Here is a 22043-nt window from a genome sequence, read left to right on the forward strand (position 1 = left end):
AAGCACTTTATTTCTTGTGTATAGCAAGGACTGACACAAGAAGAATATTGAAGTGCCTGCTCAACCCTGTCAGTAAGAAAATGAAAAATAGGAGTGCCTAGGTGGCTTGGTAGCTAAGTGTTTGACTCTTGATTTCGGCTCGGGTCATGATCTCACGGTTCATGAGTTTAAGACCTGCATCAGGCTCCATGCTGAATGTTGAGCCTGTTTGAGATTCTCTCACTCTCTCTCTCTCTCTCTTTCTTTCTCTTTCTCTCTCTCTCTTCCTTTGCAGCTCTTCCCCACTCATGTGCTGTCTCTAAAATAAAATAAAATAAAATAAAATAAGATAAAATAAAAGTTTCTTTAAAAAAAAGAAGAAACACAATGTAGAGACTGATAAGTAGCACAGAATTGAATAGATCAGAACAACTCCCACCAAACAATCCCATTCGATTACAAAGACATTATATTAAAACAGGAGTTTTCAGAAGGGTTTGTTACACAGTCCTAGGGAACAGATATAATTATAACAGCAACCAGAACCGAGAGGAATTATAATAATATGCTTCTTCCCATTTTAGGTATTTGTGCTGATATTTGGGGACAGAAGTCACAGTTACTCTGTTATTAAAATTTATTTTAGATAGACTGTGTTATAAAGAGACTTTGTTAGGGTTCCAACCAGGTAATCAAGAGAAGTTGGAAGGACAAGGCTCTTGGCACCAAAATTGTGACCTGAATCATATGACTGGACAGGAATTCAATGTCTAAAGAGTCATCCTTTGATCATGAGGATATATATGTATGATATATAAAAGATGATATTGATATTGTTCAATCATTGCCCATAGCATGGTTATGATCTTTCATTTAGAGCAGTGGAATGAGTCCTATCTGTATGCAGCAGAAAGAGTAAGATGATTCAGTAAAAACACCATAAACAAGTTTTTGGAAAACACGGAAAAAATACAACTCTAGTACATGGACACAAAACTAACTCCATACTTCAGTGAGTAGATGGACATCACAAAATGAAATATTTTTCTCAGTAATACCCAGTATAATTTCAATTTTTCTTCATCATAGTTAAGATCTTCCTAGACTCAAAGGCCATATGAAGTTAATCTATTTATTCAAATACGTGTTTCTGTTGTAAACGCTATTTGGAGACATGTATTTGGTGATCATTTTGCCAATCACTGTTGTAAGCACTGTGGATACAGCTGCATAGGAGAACATGATCATAATAAGGAGAATGGAATGCAATGGCTTACCTATAAGATGAACTATATTAGTCTACACTGTCAGAATGAGAAGTCAAGGCAGTGAAGTACAAAGTATTGATATACACAAGTGAAAAACTGTGGTTTCATACTTTCCTATTATGAAATTATATGAATGGTCTTGGTTATCAAAAGTAGTTTTTTTCTTTTTTTTTAATATAATTTATTGACAGATTGGTTTCCAAACAACACCTAGTGCCCATTGCAACAAGTGCCTTCCTCAATGCCCATCACCCACTTTCCCCTCTCCCCCACCCCCCTTCAACCCTCACTTTGTTCTCAGTGTCCAAGAGTCTCTTATGGTTTGCCTCCCTCCCTCTCTGTAAATTTTTTTTCCCTCTGCCTCCTCCATGGTCTTCTGTTAAGTTTATCAAGATCCACCTATGAGTGAAACATATGGTATCTGTCTTTGTCTACCCGACTTATTTCACTTAGCATAATACCTCCCAGTTCCATCCATGTTGCTGCAAATGGCCAGATTTCATTCTTTCTCATTGCCAAGTAGGATTCCATTGTGTATATAAACCACAATTTCTTTATCCATTCATCAGTTGATGGACATTTAGGCTCTTTCCATCATTTGGCTATTGTTGAAAGTGTTGCTATAAACATTGGGGTACAAGTGCCCCTATGCATCAGCACTCCTATATCCCTTGGGTAAATTCCTAGCAGTGCTATTGCTAGGTCATAGGGTAGTTCTATTTTTAATTTTTTGAGGAACCTCCACACTGTTTTCCTTTTTCTATATGAATAATATAACTCATGGCTATCCTTTTAGTAAAACAGGAGAAAAATTACTTGGAATGACATATGTTGTTTGAGTAGAAATTATTTTTAAGAAATTCATGTTACCCCAGGGGACAAGTGGGAATTTCCGAATATTTTTTCATCAAAACTGAAAAAATCTTTGAAAAAGTAAGAAATGGACAAAGGGGAAACTGTCTATATATCAGACAGAGCAGAGGCTTAATAAGTGAGTTACTTAAAAAAATATGGAGAAGTTGAAGTCAAGCAAATGAAATTCTGGGAAATAAATAGCAAAAGCAGATTCTTCTTCCAGAGTCTGATCAAAGAACGGCAGATTCTAGCTCTGAGGCTTTGAGCCCTGCAGTCATGGGCATGTCTTCAGTCCCCGGACAATTGGTCCTTATGTCACTGGAACCCCAACGATTCTTTTCAGAGCCCTCTTTATGTCTCTGTTCCTCAGGCTGTAGATGAAGGGGTTCAGCATGGGCGAGACCACCGTGTACATCACCGAGGCTGTGGCACTTGACCGTGAGCTCTGGGTAGCAGCAGAGCTGAGGTACACACCTAGGCCTGTACAGTAAAATAAGGAGACAACTGACAGGTGAGATGCACAGGTGGAAAATGCTCTGTACTTGCCTTGAGCTGATGAGATCCCACATATGGAGGAGACTATCTTAGAATAAGAGTAAAGGACCCCAGCCAGGGGAGCACCACCCAGCAGCACAGTTGCAAAATACATCATCATGTCATTAAGAAAGGTGTCAGAACAGGCAAGTTGGAGCATCTGATTGAGTTCACAGAAAAAGTGGGGGATTTCCATGTCTGTACAGAAGGACAGCTGCAACACCATTAAGGTTTGTAACAAGGAATTTGTAACACTGATGATCCAGGACACCAGAACAAGCAATCCACAGAGCTGGGGGTTCATGATGATGGTGTAGTGCAGGGGGTGACAGATGGCCACAAACCGGTCATAGGCCATTGCAGATAGGAGAAAGTCATCCAGCTCTACACAGAGTAAGAAAAAATACATCTGGCTAATGCAGCCTGCATAGTTAATGACCTTGCTCTGAGTCAGGATGTTCAGAAGCATCTTCGGGACGGTGGTGGAGGTGAAGCAGATGTCTACAAAGGACAGGTTGGCCAGGAAGAAGTACATGGGTGTGTGGAGGTGGGAGTCAGAGCTGACGGCCAGGATGATGAGCAGGTTCCCAAACACAGTGATCAGGTACATGGAGAGGAAAAGCCCAAATATGAGGGGCCGTAATGCTGGTTCCTCTGAAAATCCCAGAAGAAGAAACTTTGAAATGTGTGTATCATTGCCTAGTTCCATCTGGTGGAGTTGACTACTTAGGAAATAAAAAAATAACATGATTAATTTTCAAGCAAATGGCTTTATTTATTCATTTTCTTTTTTTAAAGTTTTTATTTATGTTCCAGGTAGTTGACATACAGTGTAAAACTAGTTTCATGTGTAGAATACAGTGATTCAACACTTCCACACTTGACCAGCGCTCTTTAGGACCAGTGCGGTCCTAAATCCCCATCAGCTATTTCCCCCAAACCCCATCTCCCTCCCCATTGGCAAGTTTGTTCTCTACAGTTAAGAGTGTATTTCTTGGTTTACCTCTCTCTTTTTTCCCTTTTTCCATTTGTTTTCTTTTTTAAATCCACAGGTGAGTGAAATCATATGGTATTTGTCTTACTCTGACTTACCTTGCTTAGCATAATAAACTCTAGCTCCATCCACGTTGTTGTAAATGGCAAGATTTCATTCTTTTTGATGGCTGAGTAAGATTCCATTGTATATATTAATATATGTGTGTATATATACATGCACACAGCACACATGTGGACACATACATGTCCATGTATGTATAGATAGTTGGGCCATTTCCGTAGTTTGCCTGGTGTAGATATTGCTGCTATAAACATCTGGGTGCATGTATCCCTTTGGGTTAGTGTTTTTGTGTTCTTTAGGTAAATACCTAGTAGTGCAACTGCTGGATCATAGGATAATTTTGTTTTTCATGTTTTGAGCAATCTTCATACTGTTTTCTAGAGCAGATGCACGATTTGCCTTCCCACCAACAGAGAGAGAGGGTTCCCCTTTCTCCACGTCCTCTCCAACATCTTTTGTTTCCTGTATTCTTGATTGTAGCCGTTCTGACAGGGGTAAGGTAATATCTCATTGTAGTTTTGATTTGTATTTCCCAGACAATGGGTGATGTTGAGCATCTTTTCATGTGTCTGTTAGCCATTTGGATGTCTTCTTTGGAAAAAAATGTTTATTCATATTTAATGCCCATTTTTTTAACTAGATTATTTGTGTTTTGGGTGTTGAATTTGATAAGTTCTTTATAGATTTTGGATGCTAACCCTTTATTAGATAAGTCTTTTGCAAATATCTTCTCCCATTCCATAATTGCAGTACATAGTATTTGCCCAAAGCATATAAAAATACTAATTCAAAGAGATACCCACACCCTGATGCTTATAGCAGCATTATCAACAATAGCCAAGTTATGGAAAGAGCCCAAATGTCCGTAGGCTGATGAATGGACAAGGAAGGTGTGGTATATGTTATGTGTGTATACACACACACACACACACACACACACACTGAAATATTACACAGCCACAAAAAGAATGAAATCTTGCCATTTGCAACAAGGTAGATGGATCTAGAGAGTATTATGTTAAGCAAAATAAGTCAGTCAGAGAAAGACAAATACTGTATGATTTCACTCATATGTGGAATTTAAGAAACAAACCAAATGAACATGGGGGGGAAGAAAGAGGCAAACCAAGAAACAGACTTGTAAATCTAGAGAACAAAATGAGGGTTGCTACAGGGGGATGGTGGAGGGGGTGGGTTAAATATGGGTTGAGGATTAAGGAGGACACTTTTGATGAGCACTGGGTATTGTATATGTGTTGAATCACTAAATTCTATTCTTGAAACTAATATTACACCATATGTTAACTAGCTGGAATTTAAATAAAAACTTGCAGGAAAAAAGTCCCTACAATCCAATTATGGAGAAAGAATATATATATAAAAAATAAAAAAAAATCATATACCGTGTCAGATGGTGACAGGTGCTATGCAAAAAAAAAAAGTAGGTATAGAAAAGAATGGATGGGGAGGGCTCTATTTTTTATTTTTTATTTAAAAAAAAATTTTTTTTAACATTTATTTAGTTTTGAGACAGAGAGAGACAGAGCATGAACGGGGGAGGGTCAGAGAGAGAGGGAGACACAGAATCCGAAACAGGCTCCAGGCTCCGAGCGGTCAGCACAGAGCCCGACGCGGGGCTTGAACTCAACGGGTGGGACCGTGAGATCATGACCTGAGCCGAAGTCGGACACTCAACCGACTGAGCCACCCAGGCGCCCCTGGAGGGCTCTATTTTTTAATAGGTGTTCAGGAAGACCTGCAAAGAAGGTGACACTTTAACAGAGGCTTCCAGAAAGGCTTAGCAGGAAGCAGGAGGATATTGGGGGAAGCGCGTGCCCTGCAGGGGAAACAGAGCCAAGGCCCTGGAGAAGGCGTTTAGTCCAGATATTCAAATCTCAAAATGAAGTCAGCGTGGGGAGGGAATGACTAGGGATGAGAGGTGTTGGCAGAGAATGCTGAGGGGCAAGGTGGCTCTCCCGCCACTGTTGAAACTTGAAAAGACAGGCAGTCCTTCCTTCCCAAGATGTTCTTGGCATTTTTAAAATTTTGTTCCAAGGTATTCTGCGAATTGAGATAGATCCCTTCCTTATTTCCGTCTGTTGGTTAACATCCTAGCATTTAAAGTTCACATATTGGAGTATATGAACTCAGGTACCATTGCCCTGAGGACTGCTTGTGCCCCACAACACACACGTGCACACACACGCACATGCACACTCGCACGTGTACACACACACGCACACACAGAGTGCACTGTGGCCTCCTGGCACTGCGTTACTATCATGCTTTTCTCACATGCAACCACCATAATTTTGAAAGAAACGATACAAGGCAAGCTGTCAACATCAGATTACCTTTACCCTAAAGAATGTGTAAATAGTACTTAAATTCTAATTAGAAAGCCATGGACATGTAAATATGGGGCTCCATTTTAATTAGATCCTCTTGTGTCCTGTATTTAAATAAACAAAAGAAATTGGTTCCAAGCACACAGAGAGGAAAGAAATGGACACAGGGGAAAGAAGATCTAAGAAACTCAGGTTGTCCCTGAGAGACTGTGATGAGAAAGCTTCCCTGGTTCTGGCAGCATTCCAGCCCCAGTTACATACCCTCATGCCCAGAATAATTAACAAAACCAGAACAAAACAATATATCTAACCCAGAGAGGAGTGGCGTTATTTATGATGTTAAGACATTTTAATGATTGAATATCCCTCTAGAAAAATGTGCAAAGGGAAGAAACCTACGTAAGACAACAGAAATTACACAGTGTACAACAACAGAAGGGATTTTTGAAGATGCAGAACAAGAGTTTTCTGAGCGATTTTAAATGCAAAACTTTTGGAATCAGAAAACCAGCGTTTGAATGTCAGATCTACCCCATATAAGATGTTTGAACTTGAGAAAGACAATGAATCTATTCCAAATGTGAATATCCTTACTCAGATAGAGGGGATAAGCAGTGTCCATCCTCCTAGGGTGGTAGACAGCGTTAGTCAGTGTATGTAAAAGGCTTACAATGGTTCCTTCTCGTTAACAAGTGGATGGTTATCACTGGTGAAGAGATTGGCTGAGTTTTTTCTTCTATGTTGAACAAATATCTTCCTAGTTTCTATACAACTTGGTAATGAAGTATTACGCAGTGAAGCTAGTTGGCATACCCTCTTTTGCATATGGAATACAAATTTTATGTGAATACTCCATGTGAAAGGTGATGCTGAGAAATGTGTCTCGAGAAGTGCTGTTGCAAGGAAACAGCTACCTCCATGGCTCTGGGTCTTTCTACAAATACAGAACATGCTCAAAAACACCACATCGTGAAAAGCTCACGGCACATGCTTCCAAGCTTGATACTCTGTTTTCCTACTCCCCTTAGCTGCAAACCTCCTAGGTATGTTCTAATTTCACTGCGACCAATTTGTGTCCTCCCCCTCACCATTCCTTCCTCATTCTCATCCAACTGGACTTCCATTCCCACCGCTCATTGTCAACAATGATCCCTGTATTGCTGAGTCCAGTGGAGCTTCTCTTTTGAACATATTACATAAATTAATTATAAATGAATCTACCTCACCTCAGGTGACCTCAGGTAAAATCTCTCAGGTTCCATTCTCTCAGAATCTTTCCCAAAATAACCACTGAGCTCTGAGACTCACATGGATGGGGTCTATAAGAAGAACGTCTCTGTGTGGAGGTCCGACTTCGTCCCTGGATGGTTGATCAGGGAGACCAAAGCTCTGTTCCCAGACAGGACAGCAGGATGGAGTGAAGCATTGGTCCCCCTGCACAGACCTGGATCCCAAAAGCAACAACCATGCCTTGCCATATACAAGGTTTCGGATGATGACTTTCTGCAGTGGAGGAGATATTTATAGCTCCCTATGTCTGCTCATTAGACACTGTTTCCATTGTTACTCCCACATTGGAGCACATCATTTCCCCGTGGGCCACTGGAGCGGTGGGAAAGGAAAAGTTTCCTGCTGATACTCTGTTGCTGGGATATCAGATTGGAAGTCAGGTGAATCTAGTTTTGTATTACTCACTCTCATGAACTTGCCTGCTTATCAGAGGTCTAACCAGCTTGCACTTTACCTTCACCTTGAGTTGATTTTGAATTCATTGAGTTGAGGGTTTACCATTTATAACTCTGGGTGATTTTAATAAATGAGCCATGAGATCCTCTTTATGTGTGGTTTTGAAAGAAGAGTCTAAGGACTCACCCTAGAGTCTGAAAAAAAGTCTGTATTTGATTCTTTAATCTGAAGACCCCTGAGTTGGCCTCAAATACACCCATGAAAAAGACTTTTAGTAGGCAGAATAATGCCCCCCAAATATTTCCACATCTTAATCTCCAGACTTTTTGAATATATCTTGTGTCATGGCAAGTGAGAATTAGGGTGACAAAAGGTGTTAACATTGCAAGTCAGCTGACCTGAAGATAAATTTGTTCTGATGATCCAGGTGGGCTCAATAGATCAAAAGGTGCCTCCCGATATGGAAGACAGAGGCAGAAGAGTAGGAATCACAGAGAAATTTGAGATGCTCTGTTGCTGGCTTTGAAGATAAAGGGAGGGACTAGGAGTCAGGGAATACAGGTGGCTTTAGTTCCCCAGGACCTCCCCCAGACAGAGTGATTTTAGCCCAGGGAGACCTACTTCAGACTTCTGACTTCCAGAACTATCAGAACATAAATTTATTTGTTCTAAGCCAGCGGCATGGAATTTGTCACAACCACAATAAATATCTATTCCAGATAGTTATCCAATAACACTCTGTTTAGAGAAATGAAATTCAGCCTTGGATCATGTTTATATTCTTTCAAATAAGGCTATTTGGTGTTGAAATACCACTTCATGTAAAACACAAAATCTGAAGTCACTTTGGAGTCTCTCAACCCCAACAGCTGGTACAGAAAATCCCCTAAGCCATGAGCTGTACTGTCTTGCAGGCACTGACGTAGACAAACTAAAACATTAAGGCCACTTGTTGTACCTTAAATCTTTATGTTCAAATTTTTACCTACTTTTATTTTCATGTTAATCCAAATGTTCTTTTCATTTTTGTCCTCTCCCACTTTCTCTCAAGTTTATTTTGACATGAAAGCTTTCCTAATAATGAATCTGTGTGTGCACACATGAGTGTCCATGTTTACTTTAAAGAAAAATGTGTAAACGCACACATACACACACACGCGCGCGCGCACACACACACACACACACCATATCTACCCCTCACCATTGAGCATTTTCTTTGGAATCCACATAATGTTACCACACAGTTGTTTATTTCCCACAATATCCCTCTGAAATTAGTTTTATTATCCCACATTATCTGCAGAAATAAGAAAACTGAACCTCAAGGGGATTAAATTTTAATAAGTTACAGAACAAAGCAATTAAAGCTTATTGTGCACTTTCTGAAATTACATACAAATGAATGTTCAGAAGGTGCTCCTAAATATTTGTGATTCCCTTAATAGAACAGTTTAATTTACTAAAAAATTTTATTGAAGTATCATTGACACACAAAATCATTAATTTCAGGCATACAACATACTGATTCGACAGACTCTTTATGTTATGCTGTGCTCACAAAGTGTCAAACTATAAACTTTAAATGTACACAGATGATTATATATAATTAAGCTACAATGATAGAGTTAAAAGGAAAAAAGTCTAGTGGAGCATGGCTGAGGGGAGGACCGAGAACATTGGTAGCTGATTCACATCGAAGAAGGATGAAATATCTCTCTCCTAAATAGAAAGAGGCTAAATGTCTATATGGATATAGGACCAATGAAGTTAAGTTAAGTTTGATATGCCACTAAGTCACTATCCAGTACTGATTTTATATTCAAAGTACTCTTTCCTGAAGAATAAACAAAGCCAATGAGAGTAGAAGAAAGGAAATAATGCAGAGCTGAAATAAATGACACAGAGATTTAAAAAATGAATGGAACGAAATCAATGAAAGCAACAGCTGGTTCTTTGAAAAGATAAACAAAATTGACAAACTCTTAGCCACATTCATCAAGAAAAAAAAGGGCAAGGACCCAAATAAGTAAAATCATAAATGAGAGAGAAGTAAAAACTGACACCATATAAATACAAAGAATTGTAAGAGAATGTTATTAAAAAATATATGCCAACAAAGAGGATGACCCAGGTGAAAGGATAAAGTCCTAGAAAAATACAAACTTCCAAAACAGAACTGGGAAGAAATACAGGATCTGAACAGATTAATTGTCAGTAACAAAGTTGAATTGGTAAACAAAAAGTTACCTAAAACTAAAAGTTCAGGACCAGATGGAGTCACAGGTGAATTCTAAAAGACATTTATTTGTTTTAACGCTTATTTATTTTTGAGAGAGAGAGAGAGAGAGAGAGAGAGAGAGAGAGAGAGAGAATGGGGGAGGGACAGAGAGCAAGAGAGAGACACAGAATCTTTTTTTTAATATGAAATTTATTGTCAAATTGGTTTCCGTACAATACCCAGTGCTCATCCCAACAGGTACCCTATTCAATGCCCACCCCACCCCCCATAAACCCTCAGTTTATTCTCAGTTTTTAAGAGTCTCTTATGGTTTACCTCCCTCTTTCTCTTTTTTTCCCCTTCCCCTCCCCCATGGTCTTCTGTTAAGTTTCTCAGGGTCCACATAAGAGTGAAAACGTATGGAATCTGTCTTTCTCTGTAGGACTTATTTCACTTAGCATAACACTCTCTGGTTCCATCCACGTTGCTACAAAAGGCCAGATTTCATTCTTTCTCATTGCCACGTAGTATTCCATTGTGTATATAAACCACAATTTCTTTATCCATTCATCAGTTGATGGACATTTAGGCTCTTTCCATCATTTGGCTGTTGCTGAAAGTGCTGCTATAAACATTGGGGTACAAGTGCCCCTATGCATCAGCACTCCCGTATCCCTTGGGTAAATTCCTAGCAGTGCTATTGCTGGGTCATAGGGTAGATCTATTTTTAATTTTTTGAGGAACCTCCAACTGTTTTTCAGAGTGGCTGCACCAGTTTGCATTCCCACCAACAGTGCAAGAGGGTTTCCATTTCTCCACATCCTCGCCAGCATCTATAGTCTCCTGATTTGTTCATTTTAGCCACTCTGGCGTGAGGTGATATCTCAGTGTGGTTTTGATTTGTATTTCCCTGATGAGGAGTGACGTTGAGCATCTTTTCATGTGCCTGTTGGCCATCTGGATGCCTTCTTTAGAGAAGTGTCTATTCATGTTTTCTTTCCATTTCTTCACTGGGTTATTTGTTTTTCAGGTGTGGAGTTTGGTGAGTTCTTTATAGATTTTGGATACTAGCCCTTTGTCTGATATGCATTTTCAAATATCTTTTCCCATTCTTTTGGTTGCCTTTTAGTTTTGTTGATTGTTTCCTTTGTAGTGCAGAAGCTTTTATCTTCATGAGGTCCCAATAGTTCATTTTTGCTTTTAATTCCCTTGCCTTTGGAGATGGAGACACAGAATCTGAAGCAGGCTCAAGGCTCCAAGATGTCAACACAGAGCCCAATGCACACATCCCAATGTGGGGCTCAAACTCATGAACCATGAGATCATGACCTGAGCTGAATTTGGACACTCAACCAACTGAGCCACCCAAGCACCCCATCTACAGGACATTTAACGAAGAATTAGTACCTATTCTCCTCAAACTACTCCAAAATATTGAATAGGAGGTAAAGCTTCCAAATACATTCAATCAGGCCAACATTACCCTGATGCTGGAACCAGACAACAACACCCCCAAAAAAGAAAACTATAGACCAGTATCCTTGATGAAGATAGATGCAAAAATCCTCAAGAAAATACTAGCAAACCACACACAACAGTATATTAAAAAGATCATTCACCATGATCAGGTAGGATTTATTTCAAGGATACAAGATGTTTCAATATTTTGAAAATCAATGTTATACACATCAACAGAATGAAGGGTAAAAATCATCTGATCATCTCAATAGATGAGGAAAAATCATTTGACAAAATTCAACATTCATTCATGATAAAAATTCAGTAAAGTGGGGTTAAAGGCAACATACCTCAACATATAAAGGCCACCTATGAAAATCCCATAGGTAGCATCATACTCAATGGTGAAAAGTGGAAAGCTTTTCCCCCAATGTCAGGAAGAAGAAAATATGTCCACTCACACTTATTCAACATAGTACTGGAAGTCCTAGCCACAGCAATCAGATAAGAAAAAGAAATAAGGGATATCCATATTGTTAAAGAAGTTAAACTGTCACTATTTGCAGATGACATGATACTATACATGGCAAATCCAAAAGAATCTACCAAAACATTCCTAGAAGTATGAATAAAGAAGATGTGGTATATATACATACAATATACAATCAAAAAGAGTGAAATCTTGCCATTCGAAAGAATGTGGATGGAACTAGAGTGTATTATGCTAAGCGAAATAAGTCAGTCAGAGAAAGACAAATATCATATCATTGCACCCATATGTGGAATTTAAGAAACAAAACAGATGAACATAGGGGAAGTGAAGGAAAATAAGTTAATAACAGAAGGAGTAAAACCATAAGAGACTCTTGAATACAGAGAATAGGCTGGGGGTTCCTGGAGGGGAGGTGGATTGGAGGTTAGCTAAATGGGTGATGGGCATATATTTAAGGAGGGCACTTATTGGAATGAGCACTGAGTGTTCTATAGAAGTGATGAATCACTGGGTTCTACTCATGAAACCAATACTACAGTGCATGTTAACTAACTTGATTTTACATACATACATACATATGAAATTACTAGATGTATTACATTAATTCAGTAAAGTACAAGATACAAAATAAATACCTAGTAATCAGCAACATTTCTGTACCTTAACAACGAAGCAGCTGAAAGAAAAACATTTAAAAACACCATTTACAATTGTACCAAAAAGAATAAAATATTTAGGAATCAACTTAGCCAAAAAGTGAAAGACCTATGTTCCAAAAACTATAATACACTGGTGAAAGAAATTGAAGGTAACATAAATAAATGGAAAGATATTCCATGCTCATGGATTGGAAGAATTATTCTTGTGAAAATGTCCATATTACCCAAAGCAAAGCAATCGACAGATTCATTGCAATCTCTATCAAAATACCAACAGCAGTTTTCACAAAACTAGAGCAAATAATACTAAAATTTGTATGGAACTATAGAGGATCCTGCATAGCCAAAGCAATCCTGAGAAAAAAGAACAGACCTACCAGGTTTCAAGATATACTCCAAAGCTGGAGTAATCAAGACAGTATGCTTTTGGCACAGAAATAGACACATAGGTCAGTGGGACAGAATAAAGACCCCAGAAATAAAACATGACTAAATGGGTTTAATCTGTTACTTGGATGTAAATTTTTAAAAAAATTTAAAAAGGTGAGACTATGGGGAAAAGACAGTCTTTTCAGTAAATGGTGCTGGGAAAACTGGGCAGATACATGTAAAACAATGAAACAGGACCACTTTCTTACACCATACACAAAACCAAAAATGGATTAAAAACCTAAATGTGAGACATGAAACTGCCTGAAAAGAACAGAGGCAGTAATTTCTCCGACATCAGCTATAGCAACATTTTTCTCGACCAGTCTCCTAAGGCTAGGGAAACAAAAGTAAAGATAAACTATTGGGATTCCATCAAAATTAAAAGCTTTTACACAGCAAAGGAAACAAGAAAACAAAACAAAACAAAACAAACCTGATCTATTGAATGGGAGAAGATGTTTGCAAATGATATATCTGATAAGGGGTTCATATCTAAAATACACAAAGAATTCATACAACTAAACAACAAAAAAACCCAAACAATCCACTTAAAAATTGGGCAGAGGTTCTGAATTGACGTCTCTAAAGAAGACATCCAGATGGCCAACAGACAAATGCAAAGATGTTCATCATCACTCATCATGAGGGAAATGTAAATCAAAACCACGATGAGATACCACCTCACACAGGTCAGAAGGGCTAAAATCAGAAACACAACAAACAAGTGCTGGTGATGAAGTGGGGAAAAAGGCACCTCACACACTGCTGGTGGGAATGCAGCCACTGTGGAAAGCAGTATGGAGGGCCCTCAAAACTTGGAACTAGAACGACAACATGATCCAATAAGTCCATTACTGTTTCCAAAGAAAAGAAAAACGCCAATTTCAAAACATATATGCACCCTATGTTTATTGCAGTATTCTTTACAACAGACAAGATATGGAAGCAACCTAAGTGTCTATCGATAGAGGAATGCATAAGGAAAATGTGGCACACACACACACACACACACACACACACACACACACGAATACTTATCTGATGTGTCATTTACAAACATCTTCTCCCATTCTGTAGGAAGCCTTTTAATTCTTTTGTTTTCTTCACTGTGCAGAAGCTTTTTACATTGGTGAGGTCCCAATAGTTCAGGTTTGCTTTTGTTTCTCTTGCCTACGGCAACATGGGTAACAAGAAGTTGCTATATTTGAGGTCAAAGAGATAGCTGCCTGTGTTCTCCTCTAGGATTTGGGTGGTTTTCTATCTCACATGTAGGTCTTTCATCCATTTTGAATTCATTTCTGTGAATGGTGTATGGTGTAAGAGAGTGGTCCAGTCTCACTGGCATGTTGCTCTCCATTTTGCCAATACCATTGTTTAAGAAACTGCCTTTTTTCCATTGGACACTTTTTCCTTCTTTGTCGAAGATGGACCATATTGTTTTGGGTCCATTTCTGGGTTTTCTATTCTATTCCATTGTTCTATGGGTCCGTTTTTGTGTCAGTACCATACTGTCTTGATGACTACAGCTTTATAATACACCTAGAATTACCAAATGTTTTATAAATGTCAACTTTTAACCTGTATTAAACATACAAAACTCCTAGATGATTTGTCAAAAGAATATCAAATCCAAGGATTATTAAACCCATGGTTGTATAGCAAAGGAACACACTTTTTCTTGTTGAAGAAAGAATAGGCATTTTCTAGACTATCAGAGTTGTGTTCCCACCACAACTCAATGTTCGGAGAGCCAAGGGGCATAGTCAAGACAGGTTCCTGAGTCCTAGATTTGGAAAAAGAAACTTTCACTCAGGTCTGTGAAAAGTTTCAATGTTAGACAAGCCAGGGAAGTTCGAGGAGGAGTAATAAAAATTGCATATGCCTGAATTCTAATCTGATCTCTTGGGAACAGGGAATCTACAGGAAAAAATTCCATTCTGTCCAGATAAGTTCCCATGGGGAGATGGGCTCAGGGGTTGGAGTAACAATGGGAAATGTGTCTAACGTTTCAGACACATTTTGCTGTGTCAGAGGCAGCAAACATAAGGAGCTGTAAATATCTCCTCGGCTGCAGATCCAGAACATCTTTAATGGGAAGCCGGAGGAGACATGGTTTTTGCATTTGGATTCTTAAGTCTGCTTTGGGGACCAATGCTTCACTCCTTCCTGTTCTGGGAATAGAGCTTGCTTTCCATCATCAACAAACAGGGAGGAATTCTGACTTCTACCTGGAGACCTCCTCTCAGAGACCCCATCTAGGTGAGTCTCAGAACTCAGCAGGTATTCCAGGGAAGGTTCCGAGAGAATGGAATCTGAAAGCTTTCCTCTGAGGTCACCTGACAGCCTAACCATCCTGGTCTCGGAGCCGAAAGATCATTGTGTTTGTTGGCACAGTGAACTCTTTCATTTTTTTAAGGTATACTTATATTTGAGCGAGAGAGACGGAGACAGAGTAAGAGTGCGGGAGGGGCACAGAGAGAGGGGGACACAGAATCTGAAGCAGACTCCAGGCTCTGAGCTGTCAGCACAGAGCCTGACGTGGGGCTCGAACTCATGAACTGCGAGATCATGACCTGAGCCAAAGTCAGACGCTTAACTTACTGGGCCCCCAGTCTCCCCCATTTATTATTTCTATATTTATTTACTTTTGAGAGAAAGAGAGAGAGAGGCAGAGTGTGAGTGGGGGAGGACCAGAGAGAGAGGGAGACATAGATCTGAGGCAGGTTCCAGGCTCTGAGCCATCAGCACAGAGCCTTATGTGGTGTTGGAACTAACCAACTGCGAGATCATGACCTGAGCTGAAGTCAGATGCTTAACTGACTGAGCCACCCAGGTGCCCAACCCACTCATTTATAATCAATTTATTTAAGATGTGAAAAAAAGGTAATGTCTGTTGAAATTAGCAATATAAGGATTATTGTTGAATGTTAAGTGGTGGGAATAAAAGATCAGTTGGGTGCGACTAACGAGGGAACGCCGGGTACTGTCTTCCAGGATAATCTGAACATTTCCAAAGAGTTTTGCAGTTAAAGGAAATATGAAAATACACTATTAGGTATGGAAGGAGGTGCAGTGAGGGAATTTAAATAATATTTTTAAGATGGGGTATTTTGGAGCATATTCTGTATCTTTTAGAAAGGTCCAGACCAATGGAGAGAGCCAAGACCTGGCAACTGCAGTTCTGGAGACATAGATTTCACAGAATCTTCTCTCCATTAGGTCACTTAAAAAGTTTATTTAAAACTCGAACAGGCATATGCTAGAGGGTTTTATTTTGCACTTATTTCATTACCTGGAGGACGAATTTATGTTGGGGTTTATTGGCCATTTACTTTCCCTGTCGTAAATTATCAGTGTAATTTCTTTGCCTTTTACACTGAGTCTGAGTTTTCTTTTCTTTGTTTGTTGCTCCTGCTGAATCATTTTCTTCCGTCCTCTTGATTGCATTTTTTCACACAAATAATTCTACTCCTGAAACCAATATTACACTATATTTTAACCAACTAGAATGTAAATAAAAACTTTGAAAAGCAAAAAAAAATCTGCAAATTTTAAGCCAAGTTTACTATTTGCTGTTTAATTCTTGTATGTATGTACAGATATATTTTCTGGGTGGTGTGAGAGTTCATAAACTTTGAGTGGTCAAATCTACCAGTCGGCCATACTTTCTCCCCACCCCTTGCTTTCTATGTGCCTTGTAGTAATAAACTGCCTTTTGTATGTATTGCCACCTACCTCCCATCTGTGCTTCCTCACTGCTACCTTTTGTTTTGTGATTGGATCTATTTTCTAAACTAGAAATCGTCCTTCTGCCGTCCTGTGGAAATGTGAATTTCTCTTGCATTCAACTTATATCTTTCTCACAAGTGTGTGAGACCCCACCTGTGTTTGTATAGGATGAAATTATAATTTTATAGTCTGCTCCCTGCATTATTTTTAAAGTCAGTTATAATCATAATTTTTGTTTTCCTATTCTTTTTTGAGGTTTTTGCCTATTCCATTTTGATTTTGAGACGTGTGTTAATGTGATGAAATTATATTTTATATCTTCTCCTACAGAAGAGTCTTTTTAACGCAATTTTAATTAATAAGTTTATTTTGAATTCACTATGTATCCCGGTTTTCTTCTCCCTGCTATTCCTTGTATTTTATAAATTCCATTTTCTAAAAATGTGTTACTATATAAATGCACGCCTTTATGAAACAGCAAAAAAATGAATGAAAGAAGTGAGGTCCTGCTCATTTGGATCTTACATTAAATGAAGAAAGCAGAGTGGGGGAAATAAATGTGTATATGACACAATGTTCTCAGGGATAGACATATGAAGAAAGGAAACACGTTTTTGCACACTCACGTGCACACACATATAACTCAACAAGGAGAACCACGAGTGATTGGTCTGCACCCTGACCACGTACGACGTGCTCTGATATTATCTGTTGTGCCTTAGTTTTTCTATTCTAGTTTATTCTTGCAAACCACACCCTGACCCCACAAATGGTCCCAGTCTCAGAATATGGAAAACATTCCTCTCCCTGGTTCTCTGTTCCTGTGCTGGTAGCTTCCTGTTTGTGTTCTCTCTCCTTTCATTGACAACTCCTGTGAGCACAATCTCTCATTCGTTCATGCAATATGCATTTATTACTACTGTCCCCAACCAAACTATGTCTGGGGGTAAAGGGTGGGAGTAAGTATAACATGCCCAGGGCACCCACAGTCTAGCAGGGAAACATATATGGAATTAAATAAAAATTACAGTGATAACACCACATCTAAATTATCACAAAAGAAAGTCTTTTTTTTTCTTGTGGGAATGTCAAAACACACACACACAGTCACACACACACTCACACACATTCATGAAGGAGACGACTCCTTGCTGTCTGAAAGAGGAGATGGGAGTTTCAAGACAGAAGAGGTGAAAACTTCCAAATAGACCAGTGGATGATTCCAACCAGAGGGGAAGCATGTGTGTAGGGGCTCGGAGCCTTGAGACTGGGGCTTGAGATGAAGCTACAACTCAAGTTCACTGTTGGTAGAATTGATGTGAGTGAGGCAGCATGAGTGCAAAGCTGTTGGGTCAGTCAGGGGAGGCAAGCCAAGTGTTGGAAATATGGACTTGGGGTTCATTCTCCAGGGGGGAGTCAGATGAAAGCATTAAATCAGGAAGGTGGACAGTAAAGTAATTGTAATATAGAGAGATCTCTCGGGGGTAAATGTGAATATTGGCTAGAGGGGTGCTAGCCTGTGATGGGTGGAGAGAGGAAGAAAACTGAAATAGGGCTGTATACCTGAGGCCCCAGAAGTGGGGAAGTGATGGGGACTTTGAGAGAAGAAAAAGTCGCTCAAATCTCCTCACCAGTAAGAAGCATTCATTATCCATTGAGGGAACTATGCTAAGTTCTTTATGGTGTGTGCACTAAATCTGCCAACCACCTGAGCAGGATAGATACCTCTAGCCCTACTATTTGGGGAAGGATATTAGCATTTACAATAGTTTGGTTGGGTAGACAAGAGAGGGAAACAAACCACAGGAGATTCATAGGGGTAGAGAGCAAACTCAGGGTTGATGGAGGCAGGTGGGTGGGGATGGGCTAGATGGGTCATGGGGATTAAGGAGGGCAATTGCTGCCATGAGCACCGGGTGTTGTAAGTGATGAATCACTGATTTCTACTCCTGAAAACAATATGTTGCACTGTATGTTACCTGAGTAGAATTTAAATGAAAAAAAGAGTAGTTTGCTTGGTTCTCCAAGTTCAAAAAGCAAACATATGTAGATCCAAAATTCAAAACACGAGTCTCTGATGATGATGATGGTTTTGCATTTTATATCATTTATAAGAGGTGGGGTTTTGTTAGCAAATAAACTTTTAAAATCCCCCACTTTTGTTGTACTCTGTACATTACCCTTAGAGAATTGTGGGGGTTTTCCCTTGCTTGTTATTTAGCAGGATGTCTTGATAACTTAGACATCCTAACTTTTCCTTTTAGATAAATTGCTTTTTGCTGCTTCATTACTCTGGGCTTGAAGGAGACGTACCTGGGGTTGGGGTGTTGCCAGAACAAAAGACACATTCTCATCCCGCTGCTAGGGGCCGCCTAAACTCATAGATCTTTCTCCCCACTTTTCTTGCTCTCAGTTTTTGAAAATGATATTTTAATTTCTTTAAACACTGGCTATGAAAAGTTCATATTAATGCAGAGACCCATGTTTACGTGCTCATAGAAGACTTAACTACTGGAACTTGGATGTATTTTCACATCTTTAGAGGAAAGAAAATCTCTTGTCAACAGCTTGCCTTGTATCAGCGTTTACCTAATTAATGTGCCTCGAGGTGAGAATAGTCTGGTTGTGACATGGTCCTAGGAGACTAGTGGGCACGCACGTGTGTGTGCGTGTGTGTGTGTGTGTGTGTGTGTGTGTGTGTGTGCTATGAGCGGTTTTCAAAGCAGAGGTCCTGGAACCCATAGCTCCATAGTGTGACCCTTAATATACAGATGCCAGATTATTACCCAACACATGAAGATAAGGAAGGGGCCAATTTCTATGCAAAGATTCTTTGGAAACAAAATTAGTAAAGTGCAAGGGACGCTATGTGAAGGAGGGATTCCTTTGCCGTGAAGTTTCATCAGTACCGGGGAGGCCACCTTGTTCCTCAACATTCCCTGCCACCATCTGTCACCACGCTTCCTCTTGCTCATTCCCCTCAACGCAATGGCTTTGGTTGAGCACTGAATGACCAATGAATATTGGTTTTTGAAACAACAAGCAAACCAACAAAAAGAAAGATGGTGACAGGGAGTGGGAGATACTGGCTTCCAGTTAAGGAACGAATGACACCCAGGACTAAAAGGCACGGCAAAGGGAATATAGTCAGTGATACTATCACAGCATTGTGTGGTGACAAACGGTGGCTCCACGTGTGGTGAGCGTGGTGTGATGTGTAAAACTGTTGGATTGTACACCCCAAACTGCTGTAACATGCTGCATCAACCACCCTCAGGTTTTAAAAGTTGATTTTAAAAAAATGACTTTTCTCAGAGCCTCTGCACTGGTCGTTCCCTCTGATTGGTGTCCTTTTCCCCAGAGGACTTTGTGTCTCCTTCTGTCTCCTTGAGGCCTCTGTTTAGATGTGTTTTGGTATGCCCGAATAACCAGTAAAAAGTAACGTCTCCACCCGCTCTTCCCTTTACACAGGCTTTGTTTTTCTTCATAGCACCTGTCACCTTCTCATATTTTATCCACTCTTTCATTTGCTTATCCTCTGTCTCCATCACTGAACCATATACACTTTTATTTTTTTTGACACCTGTACTCTTTGCCTGGAGATTAGTCAGTGCTCAAGGTTATTCCTCAAACGGGTGACAGAATTTCTCATTAAAACTATAGAATCCATGAGCATTAGGGGAAAAAGCTAAGTGTGGGAGGTGAATTCCTATTCAGAGCTGGCATGAGGGAGTCCCCAGAGGGGGCAAGTTCTATCCAAAAAACTATGGATACTGAATTTTTGAAAGAAAAATAAAAATTATAGAATTTCAATGATATTTGTAATGTTCATTGTTGAGAAACTCGGTCATGCTATTTTTTGTTCCCTGATAGTCCCTTCTAGCCCATGGAACCAGGAAATGATTCACAAATTTCAGATTTTTTTCTCCTGGGACTATCAAAGGAACCAGAGCTGCAGCTCCTGATTTTTGGGCTTTTCCTCTCCATGTACCTGATCACTGTGTTTGGCAACCTGCTCATCCTCCTGGCCATCATCTCTGACTCCCACCTCCACACCCCCATGTACTTCTTCCTGGCCAACCTGTCCTTTGTAGACATCTGCTTCACCTCTACCACCATCCCGAAGATGCTCTGGAACATCCAGACCCAGAGCAAAGTCATAACTTATGCAGGCTGCATCACACAGATGTATTTTTTCCTACTCTTTGCTGGATTGGACAATTTTCTACTGTCTGTGATGGCCTATGACCGGTTCGTGGCCATCTGTCAACCCTTGCACTACATGCTGATCATGAAACCCACCTACTGTGGGCTGCTTGTTCTGGTGTCCTGGATGATGAGCACCCTGAACTCCTTATTACAAACCTTAATGATGTTGTGGCTGTCCTTCTGTACAAAGGTGGAAATCTCCCACTTTTTCTGTGAAATCAATCAGGTGGTCCTGCTTGCCTGTTCTGATAACTTTCTTAATGACATGCTGATGTATTTTGCAGCTGGATTGTTGGGTGGTGCTTCCCTAGCTGGGATCCTTTACTCTTATTCTAAGATAGTTTCTTTTGTATGTGGAATCTCATCAGCTCAGGGCAAGTATAAGGCATTTTCCACCTGTGCGTCTCACCTCTCGGTTGTCTCCCTATTTTATTGTACTGGCCTGGGAGTGTACCTTAGCTCTGCTGCTACCCAGAGCTCCCACTCGAGTGCCACAGCCTCGGTGATGTACACGGTGGTCACGCCCATGCTGAACCCCTTCATCTACAGCCTGAGGAACAAAGACATAAAGAAGGCTCTGAAGAGAATCGTGGGGGTTCCAGTGTTGTAAAGGCCAATTGTCCTGGGGCTGCAGACATGCCATGATTGCAGAGCTCAAAGCATCAGAGCCAGGAACTGCTATTCTTTGATCAGACTGTGGGAGTAGAATCTGCCCCTTCTATTTATTTCTTGGAATTCCCATTTGTTTGATTTCAACTTCTCATACATTTCAATAACTCACCTTTATTAAGCTTCTGATCTGTCTGATATACGGTTTCTCCTTTGCCCACTCTCATACGTTCCCAATGTTTTCCCAAATGTTGGATCACAAATGCCTGTAAATTTCTGTATCTTACAATGGGCAAGTTGGATTTTATTTTATTTCTTTCCAAGATTTTATTTAAATTTACATAGTTAGCATAGAGTGTAGAATTGGTTTCAGTAGTATAGTTTAGCGATTCTTCACTTACCCAGTTCCCGTCACAAGCACCCTTCTTAATGCCTCTCACCCATTTAGCCCATCCCCTCACCCACCTCCCTTCCAGCAACCCTCAGTTTGTTCTCTATTGTTAAGAGTC

At 39.9% G+C, this 22043-nt stretch overlaps 2 protein-coding genes across 2 annotated transcripts; one reads left to right on the top strand and one right to left on the bottom strand.

Annotated features, from left to right (window-relative positions):
- Positions 1-2516: 2516 nt before the first annotated feature.
- LOC122214076 (olfactory receptor-like protein OLF4) lies at positions 2517-3345 on the bottom strand. The gene is given in 2 exon segments (XM_042928718.1): positions 2517-2570; positions 2572-3345. Coding segments are annotated over 2 exon segments (828 nt in total).
- Positions 3346-20602: 17257 nt separating this feature from the next.
- Positions 20603-21535, top strand: LOC122213329 (olfactory receptor 7A17-like). The gene has a single exon (XM_042927452.1). The coding sequence runs from the start codon at positions 20603-20605 to the stop codon at positions 21533-21535; it is 933 nt and encodes a 310-aa protein (XP_042783386.1).
- The last annotated feature ends 508 nt before the right edge of the window (positions 21536-22043 follow it).

This window comes from Panthera leo, chromosome A2 (assembly GCF_018350215.1).
Source record: "Panthera leo isolate Ple1 chromosome A2, P.leo_Ple1_pat1.1, whole genome shotgun sequence".
Classification (NCBI taxonomy): domain Eukaryota; kingdom Metazoa; phylum Chordata; class Mammalia; order Carnivora; family Felidae; genus Panthera; species Panthera leo.